Source organism: Electrona antarctica (assembly GCF_951216825.1).
Source record: "Electrona antarctica genome assembly, chromosome: 9".
Classification (NCBI taxonomy): domain Eukaryota; kingdom Metazoa; phylum Chordata; class Actinopteri; order Myctophiformes; family Myctophidae; genus Electrona; species Electrona antarctica.
In genome coordinates this window covers 24684731-24710039 of record NC_136790.1, presented here as the reverse complement: position 1 = coordinate 24710039, position 25309 = coordinate 24684731, and the positions used below count along the sequence as shown (strand labels likewise).

General features: G+C 44.3%; 1 protein-coding gene across 1 annotated transcript in view; it reads right to left on the bottom strand.

Moving 5' to 3' along the window:
- Window positions 1-24245, bottom strand: part of cdk18 (cyclin dependent kinase 18) — a gene marked incomplete at its 3' end in the record, with an annotated part of 47614 nt that extends 23369 nt beyond the window's left edge. The window contains exon 1 of the mRNA XM_079510172.1: window positions 24166-24245. Coding sequence (XP_079366298.1) covers window positions 24166-24182 — 17 coding nt within the window. The 5' untranslated portion in view covers window positions 24183-24245. The remainder of the gene's footprint in view (window positions 1-24165) is intronic.
- Window positions 24246-25309: the final 1064 nt, after the last annotated feature.

Here is a 25309-nt window from a genome sequence, read left to right as displayed (position 1 = left end):
CAAATTCTTGCACAAGTACAGAGAAAGATTTGCAGCAGCAATGAGTAGCAGCAGAGATATCAATGCAGTCTCTTGTACAGGTGGGAGAAATATCACTGTACGTGACAGTACCAGTGCAACAGCAGTGGAGTGTAATCTCTCCATTGATTCGGTCGAAAGTTCTAATTGTTCCTCAAAACAAAAACCTCCACCTCAAGATTGCACACTATTGTGTGGACTTGCTACGACGCAGTGGTTTGGTGGGACTTGGCTTGGTGGTGATGAAGGGATGGTCCAACACCTGGTCAGGTGTTATCCTCTCCTCTGGATCCAGATGAAGCATTTGTTTCAATAGGTCCATGAAGACCCACGCGTTGTCGCTTTCATCAGCATCGTCACACAGGGAGGCGAACACTTCTTCCAGGGAGCAGCTATCGTCCATTCTCAAGTCCCACTACAAGTCCTACTACAGTACACCACCATTCTCAAGTCCCACTACAAGTCCTACTACAGTACACCACCATTCTCAAGTCATACTACAGTACACCACCATTCTCAAGTCCCACTACAAGTCCTACTACAGTACACCACCATTCTCAAGTCCTACTACAAGTCCTACTACAGTACACCACCATTCTCAAGTCCTACTACAGTACACCACCATTCTCAAGTCCCACTACAAGTCATACTACAGTACACCACCATTCTCAAGTCCTACTACAAGTCCTACTACAGTACACCACCATTCTCAAGTCCCACTACCATTCTCAAGTCCCACTACAAGTCCTACTACAGTACACCACCATTCTCAAGTCCTACTACAAGTCCTACTACAGTACACCACCATTCTCAAGTCCTACTACAGTACACCACCATTCTCAAGTCCTACTACAAGTACTACTACAGTACACCGGCATTCTCAAGTCATACTACAGTACACCACCATTCTCAAGTCCCACTACAAGTCCTACTACAGTACACCACCATTCTCAAGTCCTACTACAGTACACCACCATTCTCAAGTCCTACTACAGTACACCACCATTCTCAAGTCCTACTACAAGTCCTACTACAGTACACCACCATTCTCAAGTCCCACTACAAGTCCTACTACAGTACACCACCATTCTCAAGTCCTACTACAAGTCCTACTACAGTACACCACAATTACAATTTACAATTTACAATTACAATTTAGGCATTTAGCAGATGCTCTTAATCCAGAGCGACTTACATTAAGCAATAACAAAAGCATGGCATACATCACATATATAAAAAGTAGTTATCATGAATCATGCGTAGACTAAGAACGTAACAGTGGAGTATCTATGTAAACTATACATACTATACTATATAATATATTATACATGTGTACTATAAAGTGCTATGACTACATAAAGTGCAATTCTAGAGCTGTCTACGTAACAAGCTACAAGTCTGTTTAAAATACTATCTAAGTCTACATAATGTGCTATCTAAGGGGCTAGGCTAGGGCAAGTGCTACGGGCCAAGTTATTGTCCAAGTTACAATATCAAGTATGCATGGTCAAATTTGACAAATTCTTGCACAAGTACAGAGAAAGATTTGCAGCAGCAATGAGTAGCAGCAGAGATATCAATGCAGTCTCTTGTACAGGTGGGAGAAATATCACTGTACGTGACAGTACCAGTGCAACAGCAGTGGAGTGTAATCTCTCCATTGATTCGGTCGAAAGTTCTAATTGTTCCTCAAAACAAAAACCTCCACCTCAAGATTGCACACTATTGTGTGGACTTGCTACGACGCAGTGGTTTGGTGGGACTTGGCTTGGTGGTGATGAAGGGATGGTCCAACACCTGGTCAGGTGTTATCCTCTCCTCTGGATCCAGATGAAGCATTTGTTTCAATAGGTCCATGAAGACCCACGCGTTGTCGCTTTCATCAGCATCGTCACACAGGGAGGCGAACACTTCTTCCAGGGAGCAGCTATCGTCCATTCTCAAGTCCCACTACAAGTCCTACTACAGTACACCACCATTCTCAAGTCCCACTACAAGTCCTACTACAGTACACCACCATTCTCAAGTCATACTACAGTACACCACCATTCTCAAGTCCCACTACAAGTCCTACTACAGTACACCACCATTCTCAAGTCCTACTACAAGTCCTACTACAGTACACCACCATTCTCAAGTCCTACTACAGTACACCACCATTCTCAAGTCCCACTACAAGTCATACTACAGTACACCACCATTCTCAAGTCCTACTACAAGTCCTACTACAGTACACCACCATTCTCAAGTCCCACTACCATTCTCAAGTCCCACTACAAGTCCTACTACAGTACACCACCATTCTCAAGTCCTACTACAAGTCCTACTACAGTACACCACCATTCTCAAGTCCTACTACAGTACACCACCATTCTCAAGTCCTACTACAAGTACTACTACAGTACACCGGCATTCTCAAGTCATACTACAGTACACCACCATTCTCAAGTCATACTACAAGTCCTACTACAGTACACCACCATTCTCAAGTCATACTACAGTACACCACCATTCTCAAGTCATACTACAGTACACCATTCTCAAGTCCTACTACAAGTCCTACTACAGTACACCACCATTCTCAAGTCATACTACAGTACACCACCATTCTCAAGTCATACTACAGTACACCACCATTCTCAAGTCCTACTACAAGTCCTACTACAGTACACCACCATTCTCAAGTCATACTACAGTACACCACCATTCTCAAGTCCTACTACAAGTCCTACTACAGTACACCACCATTCTCAAGTCATACTACAGTACACCACCATTCTCAAGTCCTACTACAAGTCATACTACAGTACACCACCATGCTCAAGTCCTACTACAGTACACCACCATTCTCAAGTCATACTACAGTACACCACCATTCTCAAGTCCTACTACAAGTCCTACTACAGTACACCACCATTCTCAAGTCATACTACAGTACACCACCATTCTCAAGTCCTACTACAAGTCATACTACAGTACACCACCATTCTCAAGTCATACTACAGTACACCACCATTCTCAAGTCCTACTACAAGTCATACTACAGTACACCACCATGCTCAAGTCCTACTACAGTACACCACCATTCTCAAGTCATACTACAGTACACTACCATTCTCAAGTCATACTACAGTACACCACCATTCTCAAGTCCTACTACAAGTCCTACTACAGTACACCACCATTCTCAAGTCATACTACAGTACACCACCATTCTCAAGTCCTACTACAAGTCATACTACAGTACACCACCATTCTCAAGTCCTACTACAGTACACCACCATTCTCAAGTCCTACTACAAGTCATACTACAGTACACCACCATGCTCAAGTCCTACTACAGTACACCACCATTCTCAAGTCCTACTACAGTACACTACCATTCTCAAGTCATACTACAGTACACCACCATTCTCAAGTCCTACTACAGTACACCACCATTCTCAAGTCCCACTACAAGTCCTACTACAGTACACCACCATTCTCAAGTCCTACTACAAGTCCTACTACAGTACACCACCATTCTCAAGTCCTACTACAGTACACCACCATTCTCAAGTCCTACTACAAGTCCTACTACAGTACACCACCATTCGCAAGTCCTACTACAGTACACTACCATTCTCAAGTCCTACTACAAGTCCTACTACAGTACACCACCATTCTCAGACCAGGTGAAGATGAAACATCACCTTGAAGAAGCCAAATTATCGCTTAATGTCTTTGGTTTTAAAAATGAACTTTTACTGTAGAACATGATAAAAAAGAGGCATTCAATAAGGAGTCATAAGGCTGAGCATGCAATCATCCCCAGGGACACAGCAGCAGCCTCATCACGTAGCCGACCGCATGCCTTCAGTGGAACAACAAACAGCGTGCATGGTGGGTGTGCTGGTGCTGCTCTGCTCTGCATGGCCATCCCTGCCATCTGATAATGAGGCAGAGAACAGCGGGGCATCACCTGATGAAAGCGTTCAACTGCTCAAATACATGACATAAACATCACTGATACTGCTGTTTATTACTTCAATCACTCTCCTGCGCTGTGCCTTTTGCTATTTGTGTGTGCATGCGCTGTGCGTGGGTGCATGCATGCTCGCTCTCTCTCTCTCTCTCTCTCTCTCACTCACTCTCTCCTCATTGCCGTTACTGCTATTACGGAAGCAAACAGTGGCTTTCTTAATCGCAAATGAAACCTTAATCTCCATTTAATTTCAAACCTCCTAAACTTGCCGCATCTGTTTCTAAGTTCTTGATCTCTCTCACAGAACAGACAGCTGAATAATAAACAGTTTGTCTTCAAGGAAGAACACGCTGTTCTGTGCCTGTTCTTTAATGTCACCGAAACTCGTTCTGTGCTGTCAGAAAATCTTCTCTCTTTTCAGCCCACATCCTCCTACTGCACATAATACTTGTGAAATGCTGTGGATAAGTGCTTCAATCCTAAAATGTAAACGAAAGATGATGATGATGATGATGATGCTCGTCTACTAAACCCTATATACAGAATCCTATTGAAATGTACTTATTTTCAGGCAATCATGAAATATCAAACAAATCTGGGTTTTTTTTGTATGCTTCTCTGTACACCGTAAAGTACAGCGGTGGTTCAACATAAAACAGACAAGCCTACTTGTTGTATTTCACACAACAGTAGGCTACTCAAGTAGGCTTAATAAATCCCATTTTGGCGAACTGAAAGAGCTCTAGCACCGTGCACTAAACACTCAAACACCAACTTTATACACTTGATGCAGATCTAATATGTAGTAGGGCTTGTAGGCCATCACAATCACAATGGCGCCGGTAGGCGTGACAGCCTACCGTGACGTCAGCCTTGCATCTCCTATTGAGAGTCGAACGTGTTCATCACATGCACCGGTCAATTTCCATTGGTAGTTAGCAATCATTTTGTACTCACCACTCCATCTCCCATCCACCCCTCCTGTCCTTCGCTCTAGGACATTGTTGGGCATTCAATTGAACAATCGTCCGTTTACTGTAAATAGGACAGGGACTAATGAGATAGCTCCACCTGGCCTTTGATTGGACCCTCTCGCTATTCACCCTGGCCCCTCAGCTGCCCTCTAGTATGACTTAATTGCACGTGTCGCCAGGGACATCGAGTCCCTGCCTGGGACTGCATGTGTGCCCTTGTGTGTGTGTGTGTGTGTGTTTCTAACGGCGGTGCACCTCATTCATCTTGTTTACAGAAAACAGACTTCTCTCTGTGGATTAGGCTGCCGTCCTGCTGCCTTGATGCTCCCAGACAATTAGAAGCCCTTGGTTGGCCTCAAAGTGTGAGACTATTGACTGACACACACACACACACACACACACACACACACACACACACACACACACACACACACACACACACACACACACACACACACACACACACACACACACACACACACACACACACACACACACACACACACACACACACACACACACACCCTTTGCTCTGGATGTTTCAGTGGATCTCGAAGGGTCTGTCACTTTACACAAAGATACTTTGTCGCTGTACTGTTCATGTTCTCATTTCTCTCTCCCTTTCTTCACTGCACTCCTCTCACCCATTCACCTCTAGCAGGGAGGGATGGTACAGTCAGCATTCCTCTATCCATCCCACCACATCAACTTTTGCATGCGTAATCACTTAAGCCCTATTGTACTGTATACTTTGGCTATTTCTTTAGCCAGTCTACAATCATGTGAGATCAGTGTTATATTAACCCAATATTTGATTTAAAAAAAATACATAAATAGGGAGGACATGATTAATGTGGATAATTTAAAGTCCATCATAATGACAAAAATAGCCACTACGATCTTAGATATTATAAACGTGTGAGCTTATGGATGAAGGTTACATGCAGTTATTGGAGAGTATGCTGTATTGTTTTGACTGACCAAATTAATCAAGTGGAAAACTGTATTTTTTATTATGGCCAGTCATCCAGAGCTTCCATGAATAAGCCAGTGCGTACTCATTCAGAATGGGGCCAGCTGATGGGAAAAGATGCAACGCCTTTTTAAATGGGCTTCATAGCGTTTTACAGGTCAGTGGGCGATGACATCACAAATATGACATGCATATTCAACCACACTTCCTATGTCTAAGGAACTACAGATGACAATTAATTAGCCTATGGCTAACTCGGCACTTCATCTTTAATATTAAAGTGCGTGCGTGCGTGCGTGCGTGCAACACACACTGGGTACAGATCACAGGGGAACATATTTTGTCACTGTTTCTCTCTCACTCTCTTTCTCTCCTTTCATACTGCATTGTCCATTGAAATTGAACGTATGAATGCCACTGAGAGGACATCAAGTGCCTTTAGGGAAGGGCAACAACTCACATCATCTTTGTTCATTTAAACCCTGTGAGCAAGGGTGGGCAACTGGCGGCCCGGGGGTCACATGCGGCCCCCACCTTCACTTAATGCGGCCCGCATGTTAATATCAGAATACTGATATAGTATTGATTTCAGCTGTTGCAATTCCAAACCCGCTTTAATTACTTCATGACTAGTATTAAATGACTAGTACTTAATGACTAGTATTAAAATGTTATTGTCTTTTTGTGTCCAATGTAGTTATGTTAACAGTTCATAAAGTTAACATAACTATATCTAAATGCATTTGAAAATTTCAGAATTCCAATTAAAAAATAGCAAAAATGTATTCAGGTTTTCAATTCAAATATAGCAAAAATAGCTGATCTACAAGCTCAAAACGCGTCGCATTGCGATGCGTTTTGAGCTTGTAGATCGGCTATTTTTGCTACGACAGTAATATGCACTGTGGCCCTCTGGAGTGAGTGTGGAAATATATTGGCCCTCGCCATCGTCAAAGTTGCCCATCCCTGCCTTAGAGTATAGAAATTGGTTCATTTGGGTCCATTTGTATACTCTCAGTAAAATGAACAAAGAGGATTTTACTGTGCATTAGCAGATAGCAGCCAGAATCCAGTCGCCTGTGTTATATGATGGGGAATTGAGTGACGTCTTTGAGTGACGTGACATCCCCGTCTGTGACTGAGAGACAGACCAGGCTACAAGCTGTGATCTCCAGCAAGGTCACCAACACATTATCTATTGCACAGCACTTTATGCTGCTGCACGCAGCAGAGCATATAAAGACCTGTCTGATGATCAGTGATCAGAGCACTGGGATTCAATTTGATGGGACAATAAAAATGGCAGGGCGTATTAGTGCCATGTATGGTGTGCGATCTGCTTAAAATATTTTAAACTGTACGGTGTCCAACCCAACACCAGGTCCACAATTTCTAAATGGAGACCACCTCCAACAACTCCAAATGTGCTAGTTATGTACTACCATGGCTGCTAGTATTCACTGCAAAAATCAACTTTCATCTATAACATAGAGCTCAGTCATTAACTTTATATTAAACTATGTAGCTCAATTTAACTTGCTATTTGTTACATGAACCTCAACAACAACAATCCCCAATGGGAGCGAATGTATCATCACTCATCATGAATATCTGTTGTGTTGCGGGATGCAAAACAATGAAGTCATGAAAACAATTCAGCTATATTAACAGATAAACTGTTTGACACCTGCATTGGAACAATCATAATACCGACATCATAATAGACACAATTGTGTGTGAGGAACAGTTCCTTGTGTGAGGAACAGTATCTTATCTGTGTGGGCTAGCTTGTTTTGAGTGTGTGTGTCATGTGGTTTTGCAGAAAGGCAACTCTGGCCCTGTGGTCATATTACCTTTTGCACCAGCAGTTCACCCACTAATGCTCATTCAAGTACTGCCTGCATGCGCACACGCAGACGCGCACGCACACGCACACGCGCACGCGCACGCACACACACACACACACACACACACACACACACACACACACACACACACACACACACACACACACACACACACACACACACACACACACACGAAAAACGGATGTGTTTGCCAATAGGCCGTTAATCCTGATGTAGTAGTTGCCAAGATTCAAAGTGTAGAACAGAGGTTGTAGTCTCTTAATTAATCGTGTTTTAAGAACCAGATTAAGATTAGGAGCCATCCGGAGTTTGGTTATTCCAACCAATCCGTCCTTGGTGGTAAAGCTCATTGAGAGCTTGTAGATCCTCCTTGGTAGGGAGAGAGTCAAATCAGGAACAAGTAGAAAAAGTGCTCCTCAGAGCACAGGTCTTCACCAGGTCACGTCCAGGGTCTTCACCAGGTCCACAGGTCTTCACCAGGTCACGTCCATGGTCTTCACTAGGTCCACAGGTCTTCACCAGGTCCACAGGTCTTCACCAGGTCCACAGGTCTTCACCAGGTCACGTCCATGGTCTTCACTAGGTCCACAGGTCTTCACCAGGTCCACAGGTCTTCACCAGGTCACGTCCATGGTCTTCACCAGGTCACGTCCATGGTCTTCACCAGGTCACGTCCATGGTCTTCACCAGGTCACGTCCATGGTCTTTACCAGGTCCACAGGTCTTCACCAGGTCACGTCCATGGTTTGAAACATTTTGTTCATAAATAGCCACTCACGCAAATTTTAGATGTGTATCATACATGCCAATTTTAGCCAATCAAGATACACAATAAAATAAATGGACAGATCGATCCATCTTGATCACATGACTATCGACATGTGTACCGATTGCTTGTGTGATGTTTGACAAAATGTGTAGGAGTACACGTAATTATTTAAAAAAAAATCTCCTGGTGGCACTATAATAATGGCAATGTTATAAGGCTGGCATTTGTTCCTCAACGTAGTGGAAATGTGCGTGCAAAGTTTCACAGCAAGTGGACGCTGCGTTGATGATGCATTTTGTTAAAAACAGCCCACACCTGCACACTTTACATGTCAATCTTACCCAACCACGATAGAAAATAAAAACATCAGACAGATCTGTCTTGATCACATGACTACCGGTATAAAGATCATGTGTACCGAATTGCACAATTTTTGGATCAAAGTAGGTGCTGCCTGATGACTACAAATCTGACTACAACATGACGTGAATTACCATCCGCTCCAGACCGGTTCACACGGCGATTTTGGAACACAGACCAGGCTTTCCTCCTGGTGACGCGAGGTTACTGTGCACACAGTTTCACTGCAATCTAGCCAATGGTGCTGCCGATTAGCTGATCACAGACGGACACACGCATGGACGGACACTCGGACAGTGTGCAAAACAGTCTCTCCCCATGGCTTTGGCGTTCTGCCTGGTGAAGACAATAATTCCAGTTCCAAAAAAGCAAGTTAAATGGTCTAAACTACTGGTGTGGTGAGTCTCCCCCATATGAACATAATGATGCAAGACAAAGATCTGATGAATAGCAGGTTGCCCACCAATTCACCTGTCAGTAAAACAGATCCACAGACGAAACCATAACCACAACACGACTACACACTGCCCTCTTCCACCTAGGGACCAGGAACTCCAATGGAAGAATGCCATTTAGAAATTACAGCTCATACATTTACACCATAGTCCAGTCCAGACTGGACACACAGGACTCAACCACAGCCTGTGCAGATGTATCCTGTATTATCTCCTCCTCTACTCCCTGTACCAAAATGTACAAATAACTGCAATTTGCCATGCACAGGTCAAGTCCGCTGATGACGACAGTGATAGACCTCATTAATGATAACGATAGGACAGCCACAGGTAGGGTTCCCAACCCTAGGTTAACTCCCAACAATTCAAATAAGGGACACATTATGGAACCAAATGGACACTTACAGGGTCCATTTGGTTCCATTTCTATACTCCCAAGTCTATACACTTGGCTGGCAAACGATTTTCGTGCTCTAAAAAAAACATAAACATATCTCATAGACATGAGCTGAGTTCAGTCAGGAAACCTCAGTGCAGTCGCTGCCGGCCGTTAATTGGGCCGCCTCAGCATCACGCTCTCATTCACATGATTCACTCAGCCAATCACACACTCACTCCATCTTCATACCGGCTATTTAAACTGGAAGAGTTTGCACTCCTCCTCCCGCTTGCTTGCTTGCTGCTGCTGATTCTGCTGCGCTGCTGTATGCTAAACTTTGCTGCTCACCCTCCTCCACCCCAGCTACCACCTGTCGTTTTGGATCTACTGTTTAGGTACGGGGGATTCGGAGTCCTTATGGTCGGGACTGATGCGCTTGATCTGAGTACCTAAAAAGCAGATCCAAACTCAGGACAAAGATAGCCCCCCTGCAAATCGATTTCGATTTAACCCGCCATTCTCTCCACATTTCGGAGGGGCCTGTGAAAGAAAGATGAGATCTGTTAAAACGATTCTTCGGGTGATAGGGACACAAACCGTCCCTGAAGAAGTACTAGCGACAACGCTGATCGAGATGGAAGCTATCTTGAATTCCAGGCCTCTGGGCTACGTCTCTTCAGACGCGGCAGACCCCGACCCAGTGACGCCAAATCACCTTCTCATGTGCCGGCCCGATGCCTCGATGCCACAAGTCATCTACCCTGAAGTCGAACTTCTCAGCCACAGAAGATGGCAACATTCTCAGGTCCTAGCCGACCAATTCTGGAAACGCTACGTGCGTTACTTCCTGTCGTCCTTACAAACACGCAGGTGGATCGCAGAACGAGAGAATATCGTCATCGGAACCTACTGTATGTCCTGGTCATGGATCCCCAGCTCCCCAGAGCATTCTGGCAAATAGGCAAAGTGACAGAGGTTCTGCCAGGGAAAGACAGCCGCATGAGAACAGCCGTGGTGCAAATAGACAATCGCACCTACACGCGATCCGTAGCGTTGCCTGCCGAAGCCACCGTCATGAGAGAGGAAATCAAGAAGCCCGTAGAGGACAAACCACACCGCAGAACTCGTTGCCGTGAGTAGCATAGTTGGTGAGCCCAGGCACTGCGTTCACTGGGGGGAGTATGTTCCCACGACAACGGGTAACAGCATGATGTCATGGCAGTGACATTGTTTGTTTATGACTATAAATAGAGCCTAGGTATGAAGATTAGGGGCAGATAGAATTGGAAAGTAATTCATAGCGAGTAATATCAATAACAACGAAATACTACTACCCTCAAGACACTTACTAGCCCATTGCGTCTCCATATAGTCAGACTTTGGAAATCTTGGTTAAAAAACTCAAAAACTCATCTTTTCACCATGATCATAACGGGACGAAAAGCTGTATAGCGCCCCTCGTAAAAGGTTTTAGAACCATTGGCCTACTGACTGTGAATACTAGTATATGTAGTGGGATGGGACCATTACTTTACTTCGACTGGTAGGATTTTACATACTGCACACACTCTGTGGTGAGAGGCACATGATGACCCGTTTCATCCTGTCGTTCCATAATCACCCTGTTCTCCTCCTCTGTTCACTGAGGTCTTAATAGAAATGACCTTTTGTTCCTCTCTGACTCCCTCTCTTCTCACCAGCGGTGGAGATGCATCGCGACTCTTCGCGAGACAACAGACACTGCTTTCTCTGCACTGACCTATAACTTATACATTAACTTCCCTCTCTCTCTCTCTCCGTCATCACTCTGTCTTTTTACACCTCCAATGGTGATAGCCATGGCGTTGTTTTATGTCCATCCATCCGTTTAGCTTTTATTTTCATATTTCCAGACTGAAATTGCAAAAAATGTAATGTATCAAAAACTTCCTTTCCCTCCATCTCTTTATCTTTCATTCTACCCCTATGCGTGTGAACAGTAGGGCTACTGTACAGCATGGGCCACCCCGCACAGTGGGGTCAACAGTAGACTGGCCAATTGTATCCCAGGCCATGCTGGATTATGTAATGGGGAAGGGAATGTCATGGTTGTTTTGTTAGTAGATTTTTCGAAAGTATTTCTTTCATCAGATGCATTTGTGTGACCTTTGATTTCATGTTCATGCAACCCAAATCCAAGCGTATTAAGGTGGTTGCACACTGGTGCGTTTTTTCGCTGCACTCGAGAGTAGTAGGCTATCAGTAGCTGACAGCCTGTCACAACACCCCACTAGACAGGTGCGTAAAACGCATAAAATCGACCGCGGTCTGAAAAATCTTTACAGGCGAAATATTCTGCGGCACTGTGCAAACGTGATTGACATAAAGTGGGGCTGATAAAATTGTTGTTCTACAAGTTCCACGTTCAATAAACATATGTAAGTCTGACTTACATTGTGTGTGTGTGTGTGTGTGTGTGTGTGTGTGTGTGTGTGTGTGTGTGTGTGTGTGTGTGTGTGTGTGTGTGTGTGTGTGTGTGTGTGTGCGCGCGCGCGTGCGTGCGTGCGTGCGTGTGTGTCTTTCCTAGTTTATGTAAATGTCTATCCTTATTTACAGTCCAGAGCAGCAGACTGGACGCCTAGCCATGTTTTTATTTTCAACCTGCCCACAGCAATATGAGGCAAAGTGCTGTAATCACTCACTGTCTGTGTATTGAGGAACAAAATAACTCCACAAATTACATCTCATGAAGCCTATTAGGAAGGATCAAGCTGTCCTGAAGAGATTATTAGTTTTTGGGCCGACGCGGTCAAACGTCAAAGACACCACAACCACGGACAAGGTCAAAATCAAGATCCTTTCCATGTGACCCGTCAGTATGCTTCCATTATCCATTCCACTGAAAGGCAACAGTGTGATGTCTGCGGTCAGTCCACAAGACTCATCCATCTGTGTATGTACATGTTTTAAACATCACAGGCACATAAGAAAGGTTTGGTTGATGTCCGGCGATGAGCCAAATATAACCTGGCAGTATATGTAATTATAGCTGCCCAAATAGTAATCCTTATTATTGTTATTATTATTTGTATTCTCCATTCTCTGGAATTTTTGTCCAGCTTGACAGATTCATACCAAAGTGTGACAGACAAGCATAACTTATATGAAGTGTTTCTTTTGTGATTTTTGAAACATGTACTGTATATATCTTGGTCCACCTCTGCGAATTAAACGGACTAAAATGGCAATGGATGAGGGTGCCTTGCTATATGCCTGTTGTTGATCTGGTCGAAGCAAGTGGGTGGTGGGTGGCACGAATCATGGTTCTTGTTGTCGACACCCAAATTGCAGTGCACTGCTGATTTGAAATGAACCTCTACCTTCTGCTTGTAGGTTTCTGTCCTAGCAATGTGCACAGCCTAATTCCTTGAGCTGATGCCTAGACATGCATTTTATAATTGTATTTGCACACACTTTGACTTAATCACCCAGCCCAGCAACAGTGTTAGACTAGGGTCTTGGGAGAATCAGTCTGTAACCATTTTTGTATAATTATAATTTGATGCATCTTGTTTTTCCACCCTCTACCCTTTTTCTTAAGTTCTTAAGTTTTTTGGGGGGGCTTTTCTGCCTTTTATTGATAGGACATAGTGGAGAACAGAACAGAAAACAGGGAGAGAGAGACTGGGAGAGACACGCAGCAAAGGTTGTGTGTGTGTGTGTGTGTGTGTGTGTGTGTGTGTGTGTGTGTGTGTGTGTGTGTGTGCGCGCGCGCACGTGCGTGTGTGAGTGAGTACAGTCAAACACCCCAAAAGGGATAGCACCAAAAAAGGACCTTGCAGTCGTGTTTCCATTTCAATTCATGCTGACAATTCAGGCTGACAAAGGGTGAATTGCATAGTCGCAGTGCTCCTGACGTTCTCAGCTGGCTGTCCAGACACAGCGGGCACGTTTGATGGGAAAAACTCCATTCAAGACGCCATTATTGCTACAAAGCCGTCTTCTTAACCCCAAAACACAAGGTCAAGCGAATTGTAAAAGATTTGTTTACAAAGAAGAACCAGCATGTGTTTGTCTTGTGCATGTAAGAAGGGGGGGCTCAGAGGACAAAAGGTTGGGAACCACGGCTCCAAACAACCTAAAAAAGATCACACCCGTGTGAACTGAGCGGTGCAACTATACGTACTGTACTGTATTATCCGTACTACTCGTACTGTACTGTACTATTCATACTGTACTGTACTGCTCATACTGTACTACTGCACACTTCATGCCAATGCACCTACTGTACCCCAAATTATGTTAGATTAGTTCACCGAGCAAATCCTGCTTTGGTTTCAGAGGAATCAACAGTGCAGGAGAGCTGTGTGTTTTCTCTGTGGACAGAGAGGAGACCTGAGTTCCTCTTGCTGCTGGGCTGATGGCTGCACAACATACTAACACATTAACAGGACAATCATGTGTCTAATCCACTTACTGAAACCGTTCACCTCATCTGTTTGTCTATCCATACTTAACTGTATCTCCACACACACACACACACACACACACACACACACACACACACACACACACACACACACACACACACACACACACACACACACACACACACACACACACACACACACACACACACACACACACACACACACACACACACACACACACACACACACACACACACACACACACACACACACACACACTGTACCCGGCTAGTTTTGTGAGTTGAGCTTGCCAAACCTTAGACTACTTTCTGTGAGCAACTGAATCTGTGATTCAGATTCAGTCTGTATGTTCTGGAAGAAGCCGCTTGAACACAAAGTGGTAGATGTCTTGCCGGATGGAACTCAATTAATTGTCTCCACCAGGCCGAAGGCATGGGGAGAGAGTATGTTTTTTTGCACTATATTTTGCACTCCGTCCGTCCGTCCGTGTGTCCGTGTGTCCGTCCGTCCGTCTGTGAACAGCTAATCTCTGGCACCGTTGGCTTGATCGCAGCCATACTCTGCACACACACTCCCTGAATGCCAGAGCTGAACCTCTGCCCCAAAGTTTTCACATTGGCCTGTTATAGCGCCACCAGGAGGCCGCTTTGTGCAAAACAAATGTTTTGACAGTACACCTACAGATTTTGTCCAAACATTACGCAAATTGGTACACAGTCTCTCTAGAGCCATTCAACGAAATGGGTCTTTCAGATTTTTCAGACTCCATCCTGATTGGCTAAGATTGGCTTCCAAAGTTCGAAGGAGTGCTCCGTTTCAAACAAAATGCTGCAAATCATGAACACATGGTGTGATTTCCGTGAAATTTTGCACGCACATTCCCACTAGGTCGAGGAAGAAATGCCACTTGAATATTTTCAACTCAGCCTCATGGTGGCGCTATAACTGGCCGATTTGTGTTTTTACCTATAACTGCACCGATCTGTGTAAAACCATGTATGCACACTCCCTAGAGGCCAAGTAAAAACCTTTGCCTGGAATTTTTCACATCTGCTCTTTATAGCGCCACCAGGAGGCCGACATATGTAAAACACATTTTCTAATATTACTCCTTCAGATTTTATCCAAATTTCACGCAAATCGGTACACATGCTCTCCATAGTCATGTGATCATGTGATTTGTTTGATTTTGCATAATTATCCATCCTGATTGGCTACGATTGGCTTCTAAAGTATTCAGGAGTAGCCCGTTTTGTACAAATCGCCACAACTCCGCAACGCAGCATCCGATTGCGGTGAAACTGTGCATGCCTATTCCCACTACTAGGCTGAGGAAGAAATGCCACTTGACAGTTTTCAAATCAGCCTCATGGTGGCGCTACAACAGGCCAAGTCGCGTCACACACACACACACACACACACACACACACACACACACACACACACACACACACACACACACACACACACACACACACACACACACACACACACACACACACACACACACGTTTATATTACTCCTAAACATTTTGCCAAACATCACACACAATCCTATCCTCCTGGTGGAGACCTGTGCCCAGAAGGGCACTTTTTCTAGTTTCAAACATGTTATTGACTTAATTGTAATGGTTGGTCTGATGCCCTTTCATCACTGACTATTGGTTGTATAGTTAAGTCTGATGTGACGATGTGATGCTGGGAATAGATTGCCAACATTCAAAGCTTGTGTGTGCGTGTGTGTGTGACTGTGTGTGTGTACTCACACACAAACGACATAGACAAATAAATGCATGCAAAGACACACAAACTCACATGCATAAACCTACAGCGCGCAGTCGTGCGCGCACACATGCGCACACTCTAATAACCCAGCCCAGCAACAGTGTTAGACTAACTAGGGTCTTGGGAGAATCAGCCTGCAATATCACAGCGGCCTCTACGAACGAACCACAAATACACCAATACTCTACCTCTTCAACCCAAAGCAGCTGACCCCAGCAGACCTGCCAGAGTGTTGACGCAGACTCAGAGCACTGTGAAATACACACTCCTATAACAGAAAAGCAATTAGCTGCGTTTGATATGCCGCTTTGTTCAGATTAGCTGGCAAGATTAGCCCTGATTGCACAGTTGAGGGGGTTAAAAGGACACAGGTGGTGGAAATCCTTCCACAATAAATAATGCACTTAAAAGTAATACTTGACATAACACAGTATGTCAAGTATTAAAAATATACAAATGATAAAGAACTATCATATAATGCATACAATCTAATGCCAGAATATGATAAGACCCACTTTAGTGCTCAACGATACATAACTTGAAGTCTCACAAGTCAAGATGCATAAGAGTGTTGCCAAATCAATCCAGGTTGCTAGGAATTATAGCCTCAGTGTGCTCAGGAACAAACAAAGGACAGAACATTGGGTACACACACTAGCTACTGTAAGCCTTGCACAAAACTCATTATTATGTTGGCTAAAATAAACAAATCAGTCAGACAAAGGCTTCTCTCTCTGTGCTGAGCATTACAGAAGGGCATAAAAGTGACAAGTGCCCAGAATTATATGGGCAAACAGTAGCTAAACACACAGTGAATAGAGTAATGGCTGGAGCATATAAGCAACACCGTATTCTGGTACATACTGTAACATTTACCATTACTTAACATGCTGTTACGTCATTGTTGTAAACACATTATAGTCTTTGTGTACTTCTTCTCATTGATTGGAACACAGGTAAATGCACAGGAACAGCCATTGTGAAGAAAAGTGGCACCATATGGTAGATGCCCTTTATTAGACAAACAAAGAAAGGAATTATTGAGAGGTAGGGGAGGTGGCATACCACATACAGGCAATTGTAATGTCACTGGTTCGATACTGGATGGAAACCTGTGGTGTATGTCTTTGCTAAAAAAACATAACACACCAGTAAGTAACAGGACAGATACAGGTCAAAGTAATGTAGATACATCTAATCCTCAACTTTTATAACTCTTGCTGATCTAGAAAAAGTAATCCACTGATTATAGAGCGCCGAAGTCCTGACATCACTCGCTCATCCCCTCGATTTCCTTGGTTCACGCAAGTAATTTCTCTATGGAGAATAACATGGGGTCATCTTAATATCGTCTACTATAAGCATTGTGGTCCAAAAATAAACAAGCTGTCTCTGCGTTATTGTCAGGGAGGTGTCTCTGTATCGTTTATGACAGTCAGTCACTCATACAGTCTGTTTCTAGCGAAAATGTAACTAATTCAGTAGCAGTAACAATAGCGTTTTCTCACAGTCAGTTGATTCTTCATATCCATATGAGTGAAGCGGCCTGGATGATTTGTTTATTTTTCAAACACAGTTCTTATATGAGGCAATCTAAAATCCCCCTATGGGGATTACAATGCAAATAAAAAGTACATGAATTTGGATTTGCGCCCTCCGATATTGACGTCAGACTTCGGTGCTCTATACTCAGCCCGACCAAAAGATCAGCTAGCACAATTGCAACAATTTGAGGTTCCCTTCATTGGTTACCCGTTCAATGGTTCATTTTAGAATTCATTTTCAAGATTGTATTGATTACTTTTAGGGCATGCGGCGCATGACTCAGTCTAGCCTCGTCCTACATCACAGACATTTTAACCCAAATATGAGCAGGATGTGTACAGTAGCCTGAGATCCTCAGTTATAGAGCCCCTTTGCTCGTTCCATCTAAAAGTCTAGACTGAAGTCAAAAGGCTTGGCCCACAGGGTCCCTTTGGTACGGCCAAACTGAGGAGATCAGGCTAGCAAGATCTGTGCTCTTTTAAATCACTTCTCAAAATACACTTTTAACTTCGACTTGCTTTTTCTACCCGATTAGTCTGTTTTGAGTTATTTTCTTTTTATGGCCATTTATTTTGGTTCACAATTTCTATGTTGTTTTAATATTGTTTTAATATGTAACTACTTTTAAAAAGTGGTATACACATAACAGCAATAACAATAGGATTAAACCAAAGGTTTTTCATTATCCAAGTCCATGAAGAGGGACACCAACTATGTCACCAACTACTGGCACGATTACTCATTTAAGTTGACGATTAATTGTCACACAAACAACTGCGATTGATGATTTAATTGTGTTTTTTGCATTGAACATTGAATGTTACAATTAGAAATAATCACATAACTAGAAAAAGTGCCCTTCCGGGCACAGGTCTCCACCAGGAGGATAGGAGTGTGTGTGATGTTTGGCAAAATGTTTAGGATGTTTTTTATTTTTATTTGTTTTTGCAACAGTTTTCTACATTTTGTTGAGGAAATGCAGAGCCAGATCACTCATAGCATCTCTGAGGATAGAATTCTGGATGAGCAGGACATGTGCAGCATTTTGTACAAAACGGGCCACTCCTGAAAACTTAGGAAGGACATCTTAGCCAATCAGTGTACAATCTGAGAAATCCAACAGACTCGTCTTGATCACATGACTACAGAGATCATGTGTACCGATTGCCATTTCTTCATACGCCTTTGATGGCAATTGGATGATTTGAGGCATTTTGCTCCAAAAATGTGTTTTGCAAAAATCAACCTGTTGGTGGCGCTATAACAGGCCAATGTGAAAAGGGTGGGATATATTCCTCAGCCTAGTAAGAAAATGTGTGAAAGATTTCACGTAAATTGCATGCTGCGTTCATGATTTGAGGCTATTGTTCAAAACGGGGCAATCTTGCAAACTGTGAAAGCCAATTATAGCCAATTAGGATGGAATATGAAATATCAGACAGATCCGACTTGAGCACATGACCATAGAGATACTGTGTAACGATTTTGTGAGATTTTTGGACAGAATCTGGAGGAGTAATATCAAAAAATGTGTTTTACAAAAGTCGGCCTCCTGGTGGCGCTATAAAAGGCAGATGCGGAAAATGCAGGTCAAAGGTTTGTCCTTGGCCTCTAGGGAGTGTGCATGCAGCGTTTCACGCAGACCGGTGCAGTTTTAGGTAAAAAATGTGAAAAGCTGCCTCATGGTGGCGCTATAACAGGCCGTTCTGGAAAATGTGGGGCAGAGGTTCATCGTTGGCATCCAGGGAGTGTGTGTGCAAAGTTTGGCATCGGCCGGGTTAACGGTGCCGGAGATTAGCTGTACACAGACGGACGGAAGGAAGGACGGACACACACACACACGGACGGAGTGCAAAACATATACTCTCTCCCCATGCCTTCAGCCTGGTGGAGACAATAATCACATAATCACAAATTGCACAGGGCAGATATGACAAATAACTTCCCTGTTCCCTTTCCAAAGAATTTACAACTAGAAAAAGTGCCCTTCTGGGCACAGGTCTCCACCAGGAGGATAGGACTGTGTGAGATGTTTGGCAAAATGTTTAGGAGTAATATAAACATGTTTTTTTGTTTGTTTGTTTGTTGCAACAATTTTCTTAATTTTGTTGAGGAAATGCAGCATTTTGAACATGTGCAGCATTTTGAACAAAACGGACCACTCCTGAAAACTTTGGAAGTGCAATGTTAGCCAATCAGTGTAGAATCTGAGAAATCCAACAGACTCGTCTTGATCACATGACTACAGAGATCATGTGTACCGATTTGCGTGAGATTTGGATGAAATCTATGTGACTAACATAAGCAATGTGTTTTGCAGAAATCGGCCTCATGGTGGCGCTATAACCGGCAGATGTGGAGGGATGCAGAGACAATGTTTTTCCATGGCCTCTAGGGAGTGCGCATACATAAGTTGTATACAGATCGATGCAGTTATAGCTAAAAACAGGAATTGGCCTGTTATAGCGCCACCATGAGGCTGATTTGGAGAAAAAAATTGTGGCATGTCGTCCTCGGCCTAGTGGAAATGTGTGTGTATAATTTCACGGAAATTGCACACTGTTTTTTTATTTGTGGCATTTTGTTCGAAACGGACCAATCATGTGAGCTTTGGAAGCCAATCTTAGCCAATTAGGATGGAAGATGGGAAATGGTGCAGATTCGAGTTGATCACATGACTATGGAGATAGTGTATACCGAATTGTGTGATGTATGGTTAAAATGTGTACGAGTAATCTACAGAAATGAGTTTTGCCTAAATCGGCCTCATGGTGGCGCTATAACAGGCCGTTGAAGAATATTTGGGGCAGAGGTTCGTCGTTGGCATCCAGGGAGTGTGTGTGCAAAGTTTGGCATGGATCGGGCCAACGGTGGCGGAGATTAGCTGGTAACAGACGGACGGAAGGAAGGAAGGACGGACGGACGCACACACACACACACGGACGGAGTGCAAAACATACTCTCTCCCCATGCCTTCGGCCTGGTGGAGACAAAAAGTGGAAATAGTTGATCTGCAAGCTTAAACACGTCACAAAGTGATCTGCTATTTCTGCTATTTTTGAAAAATGTTTGAAAATGTATGGACAATTTTCAACATGGAAACGATTGATGCTTATGCAAAAATAATTATCTCCAATAATTGCGATTAGGCGATGATGTAATAATCGTGACAGGGCTAACACCAACATGCCCGGTGGAGATGGCTACAAAGTCACATTTGATGAAGAGAATGTGTCGCTGTGCGGGATCTAGTATGACTGTTTCAACACTTATGTAATATGAAATCCATATGGCGTGTGCACTGCACAAGTGCACAGCATATTGTATGGCTTCAGGGTAGATATGTGATTTGAGTAATGTAACGGGCAGATGCAAAGACACAAAGACTCACAGCATATTTGTCACTTTGTACTGTATCTAAAGTTTGTATCTGAAGTTGAAGCCAGCTACAAACGTTGGATTTCACAGCTTCACATAAGTATCTTTGACTGTATCTTTGCCTGTGTGAACGCAGCATAAATCCATTCAAATTTACATCCGCTAGATTAGTAAAGATTATATCAGTCAGGCACACACACACACACACACACACACACACACACACACACACACACACACACACACACACACACACACACACACACACACACACACACACACACACACACACACACACACACACACACACACACACACACACACACACACGGCTCAATGCAGTGTGTGAATTTGAAATAATGGTCCATTACATCCAATTTGGAGTCCGTGACCAAATATGGCTGTGCATAATTATGTGTCTGTGTGTTTGATGCTGTTGCCAAGGGTATTGTTGTTGAATATGGTAGCTATCTTCACATGGTTGAGTGGGTGTGGGCCCCCTTTGATGAATCGAGGACCCAATAATAAAGCTGCTCATGTAAACAGTGGTTTGGTGCCAGGTAGGGTGATAGTTGTGCCTGTGCTCCCTCTACATGTAGCCGGACCTAAGATTATGAACCACTACACAGTGTTAGCTTCAGTACACAATGGCTTACTGTAATTACCAGCTTCAGTGCCATTCAGAAATCTCTATGGTGAGAGCTATGAACGTGCAATAATGTTCATAGCATTTCCTTTCCACACTGTGTTGTTTTTAATCGGTGAGATTGGTTATCATCATTGAAGTGAGTGAGACTTCACCAGCTGGCTGCTGTAGAAAAAATGTCATGTGTTGAAAACGTGAAATGATAAGCTGAATTCAGAATAACACACACACACACACACACACACACACACACACACACACACACACACACACACACACACACACACACACACACACACACACACACACACACACACACACACACACACACACACACACACACACACACACACACACACACACACACACACACACACACACACACACACACACAGTGCAAGGGAAAACCTGACCCGATGGGGCAGGTGCAGACTTGGCAGCCTTCCTTCTCTGACCTTTTGCCAGGCGATGGTTCCTTCTTTCCTCCTCTGCCAATTGGACTCCTTGATGACAGAGTCCACGCCAGGAGGAACGATCTACAGCGGCATCCTCAAGGGAAGGGGGTTTGATTCCACACTTCTTCAGGGTGGTCTTTAGTTGGTCCTTCAGCCTCTTTTTCGGCCCCCCTGCAGAGCGTTGACCTTGGTGGAGTTGGCCATATAACGTCTTGCGAGGCAGGCGATTGGCTGGCATTCTGATCACATGACCCAGCCATCGTAGTTGGTGGTGCATAATGGTGGCCTCTATGCTTCTGCAGCTGGTTCTCTGGAGGACTTCAGTGTGTGGTAAACGGTCTCGCCAGGTCACCTTTAAGATGCGCTGGAGGCATCTGATGTGAAATGCTTCAAGCATGCATAGATGGTCCATGTTTCACAGCCGTACAAAAGAGTGGAAATGCAAATGGCCCTGTATACTGCAATTGTTGTGTGTATGTGGAGATTACTGTTGCAAAAGACCACACACACACACACACACACACACACACACACACACACACACACACACACACACACACACACACACACACACACACACACAAACACACACACACACACACACACACACCCGCGCGCGCGCGGCCGCACACGCACTCACTATGGAGAAGTGTAATGTATGATGAGTGAGTGAGTGCTATACAGAACACACAAGCATGGTCAGCAGTCAGCAGCACATACAGTACACAGACATACACGCACGCACTCGTGCCCGAACGACGCATGCACCGATTGCAGGTGCACGCACGCACGCACACATACACTTCATTACACACAGCTCCAGATATGTAAACAATGCTGTGGCCAGTTGAGTGGGTTGAGTGGTAGTGGACAGCCCAGTGTGTATAATATGAGAGCCCTTACTACCCTTCTGCTCTGCCAGGGTCAGCTTACACCACCTGAGCACTGATGCATTACACTAATCAGAGAGAGAGAGAGAGAGAGAGAGAGAGAGAGAGAGAGAGAGAGAGAGAGAGAGAGAGAGAGAGAGAGAGGAAAGCAGGGGCCTATTCAGTTCATCCATGGATGTAAAACACAACAGACACGTTGTTTACTTGTTTTGTCAAGCGAAAGAGAATAAAACACTTGGCATGGTTCAACTTGCTCATCATCGGCCTGGGCCGGCCTAGTGGTCCGGGCACATAGGCTGCTAATCCAGCCTGACAGCATGTCGTGGGTTCGACTCCCGATCCTGACGACCTTTGCTGCGTGTCACTCCCCATCTCTCTCCCCCATTTCCTGTCAGCTTACTGTACCTATCAAATAAAGGCAGAAGAAGCCCCCAAAAATTGCTTAAATAAATACATAAATTTAAAAAATAAAGGATTTTGAACTTGTTCATCGTCAGAGCATCCTCTAAACCACTTAAACCCTGTATACTTACTACTTGACCTGGGATCCCCCAGGGCTCTATAATAGGTTTGCTCCTTTCCTCCCCCATCAACAAATGTTCACTCCAGAATAGGGACGCAAGGGTTCAATTTAATGAACTGCCTTTCGCTCTCCCTCCATAGTCCATGCCATACAGTAAGACTGCTGCTATTTGTTTCAAGAAAGCTTTATATCCTCTATAACATTATAACGATGCAATGTGATCACATAGCATAGTTTACTTAATGCTGTACCCCCTCCAACTGTATATACTTTCCACATTCAACTGTTTTTATTGTATTTTGACACTTGATTTGGCAATGTAAACGTATGTTTTCTCATGCCAATAAAGCTCCTTTGAATTGAATTGAAAGACACCCGAGAGGTGGAAGGAGCTCACGCCTGTCTCTGACTCCCACGACCCACCCTGGTGGGCGATAGCTCTGGATCCTTTCTTGGAGAACCCGGGAGAGACCAGTGGTACTCAAAGTGGGGTCTGGGGACCCTGGACCCTTACACATCTACAGTACAAGCTCACAACAAGTCACAATGTTGCAACGCGTTGTGAGCTTGCAGATGTGCTATATCTAACAACAACAACAATCACAACATGACTCTCATATGGGGAGTCCCTGGTGGATAATCATTTTCAGACGAGGGTCAAAATACATATCAATGCATGGGTCCTTGACATGAAAAAAGTTTGAGAAGCACTGCGTCAGTCAGACAAGGCACAAGGACATTACTGATACTTACAGGACTGAAGAGGTCATCCACACACACACACACCCACAGTGGGTGTGTGCGCAGGGCTCCTGGCACAGTCAGTCTCTCCCCGCTCCAACCAACACTGCACAGTACTGCTCTGCTCTGCTCAGGTTTCCCCCTGGGCTCTCCCCAGGTGTCAGTCAAAGGGAGATGATAATCCACAGCTGTCTGCGATCCTTCTGAGAGGACGCTGGCAGGAGGACAGGCGTACAGTGACCAAAGTGACAACCTTCCCACACTAGCCACCCTCTTGACAGCTCAGCCTCTCTCTGTCTTCCGTCCTGTGCAGTCGCTCTGCTGCTGCCTGGAATGAGTGGGGGGGGAAGAGACAGAACAAATACAGGAGAGACAGAGAGACAGATTAGAGAAGGAGAGGAGAAAGTGCTGCACAGAGGGGTTTTATAATCGGCCTGCATCTCCTCCCCCTCTCTGCCTTCCCTCCCGCCCACATTGTTATGGCAACGGCCAATCGCAGCTCGGCCCCCACCTTCCTTTCCCTCTGCCTTCCTCCTCACTCAGCTGGCCTGCAGTGTTGACATTATTCTCACAAATTGGCATGAACTGTGTTCATGTGTTTGTTTGTGTCTTTTTTCCCCTGTGGATTGGAAGGTCTCCCTTATTAGTATGTCTTTATCTGCTGCATAATGTGTGTACAATGTACTACTAGAAAGACTGTCTTAGAAATTAAGCCTAAATGGAATGACTCACATGAGAGGCAAACAGTAGCCAGTAGCTGTAATGTTGTTGGAGCTCAGGCTAAATTGGAGCACTTCTTCCAAGTAATATTCTGAATCCGTCTGTCCTCCCGCACGCTCGCGCACGCGCGCACACGCACACGCACACGCACACGCACACACACACACACACACACACACACACACACACACACATAGAGGAACACATGTCCTCTATTATGATTTGCACGACATGTCCCTCCTTCATGTTGCTCTGTAACCAGGGTGTTGAAATAGAGAGCAGAATACCAGCTGAGCACTCATCAGAAGATCTGCTCACAATCATAACTAGAAATGCACTCTGTCGAACTCACTACTTGTGTGCGAGCAGAGCGCGCAACTTGACTCTTGTCAACTTACTATGTAAACATACATAGTTACGTCATCAGCCAATCTCT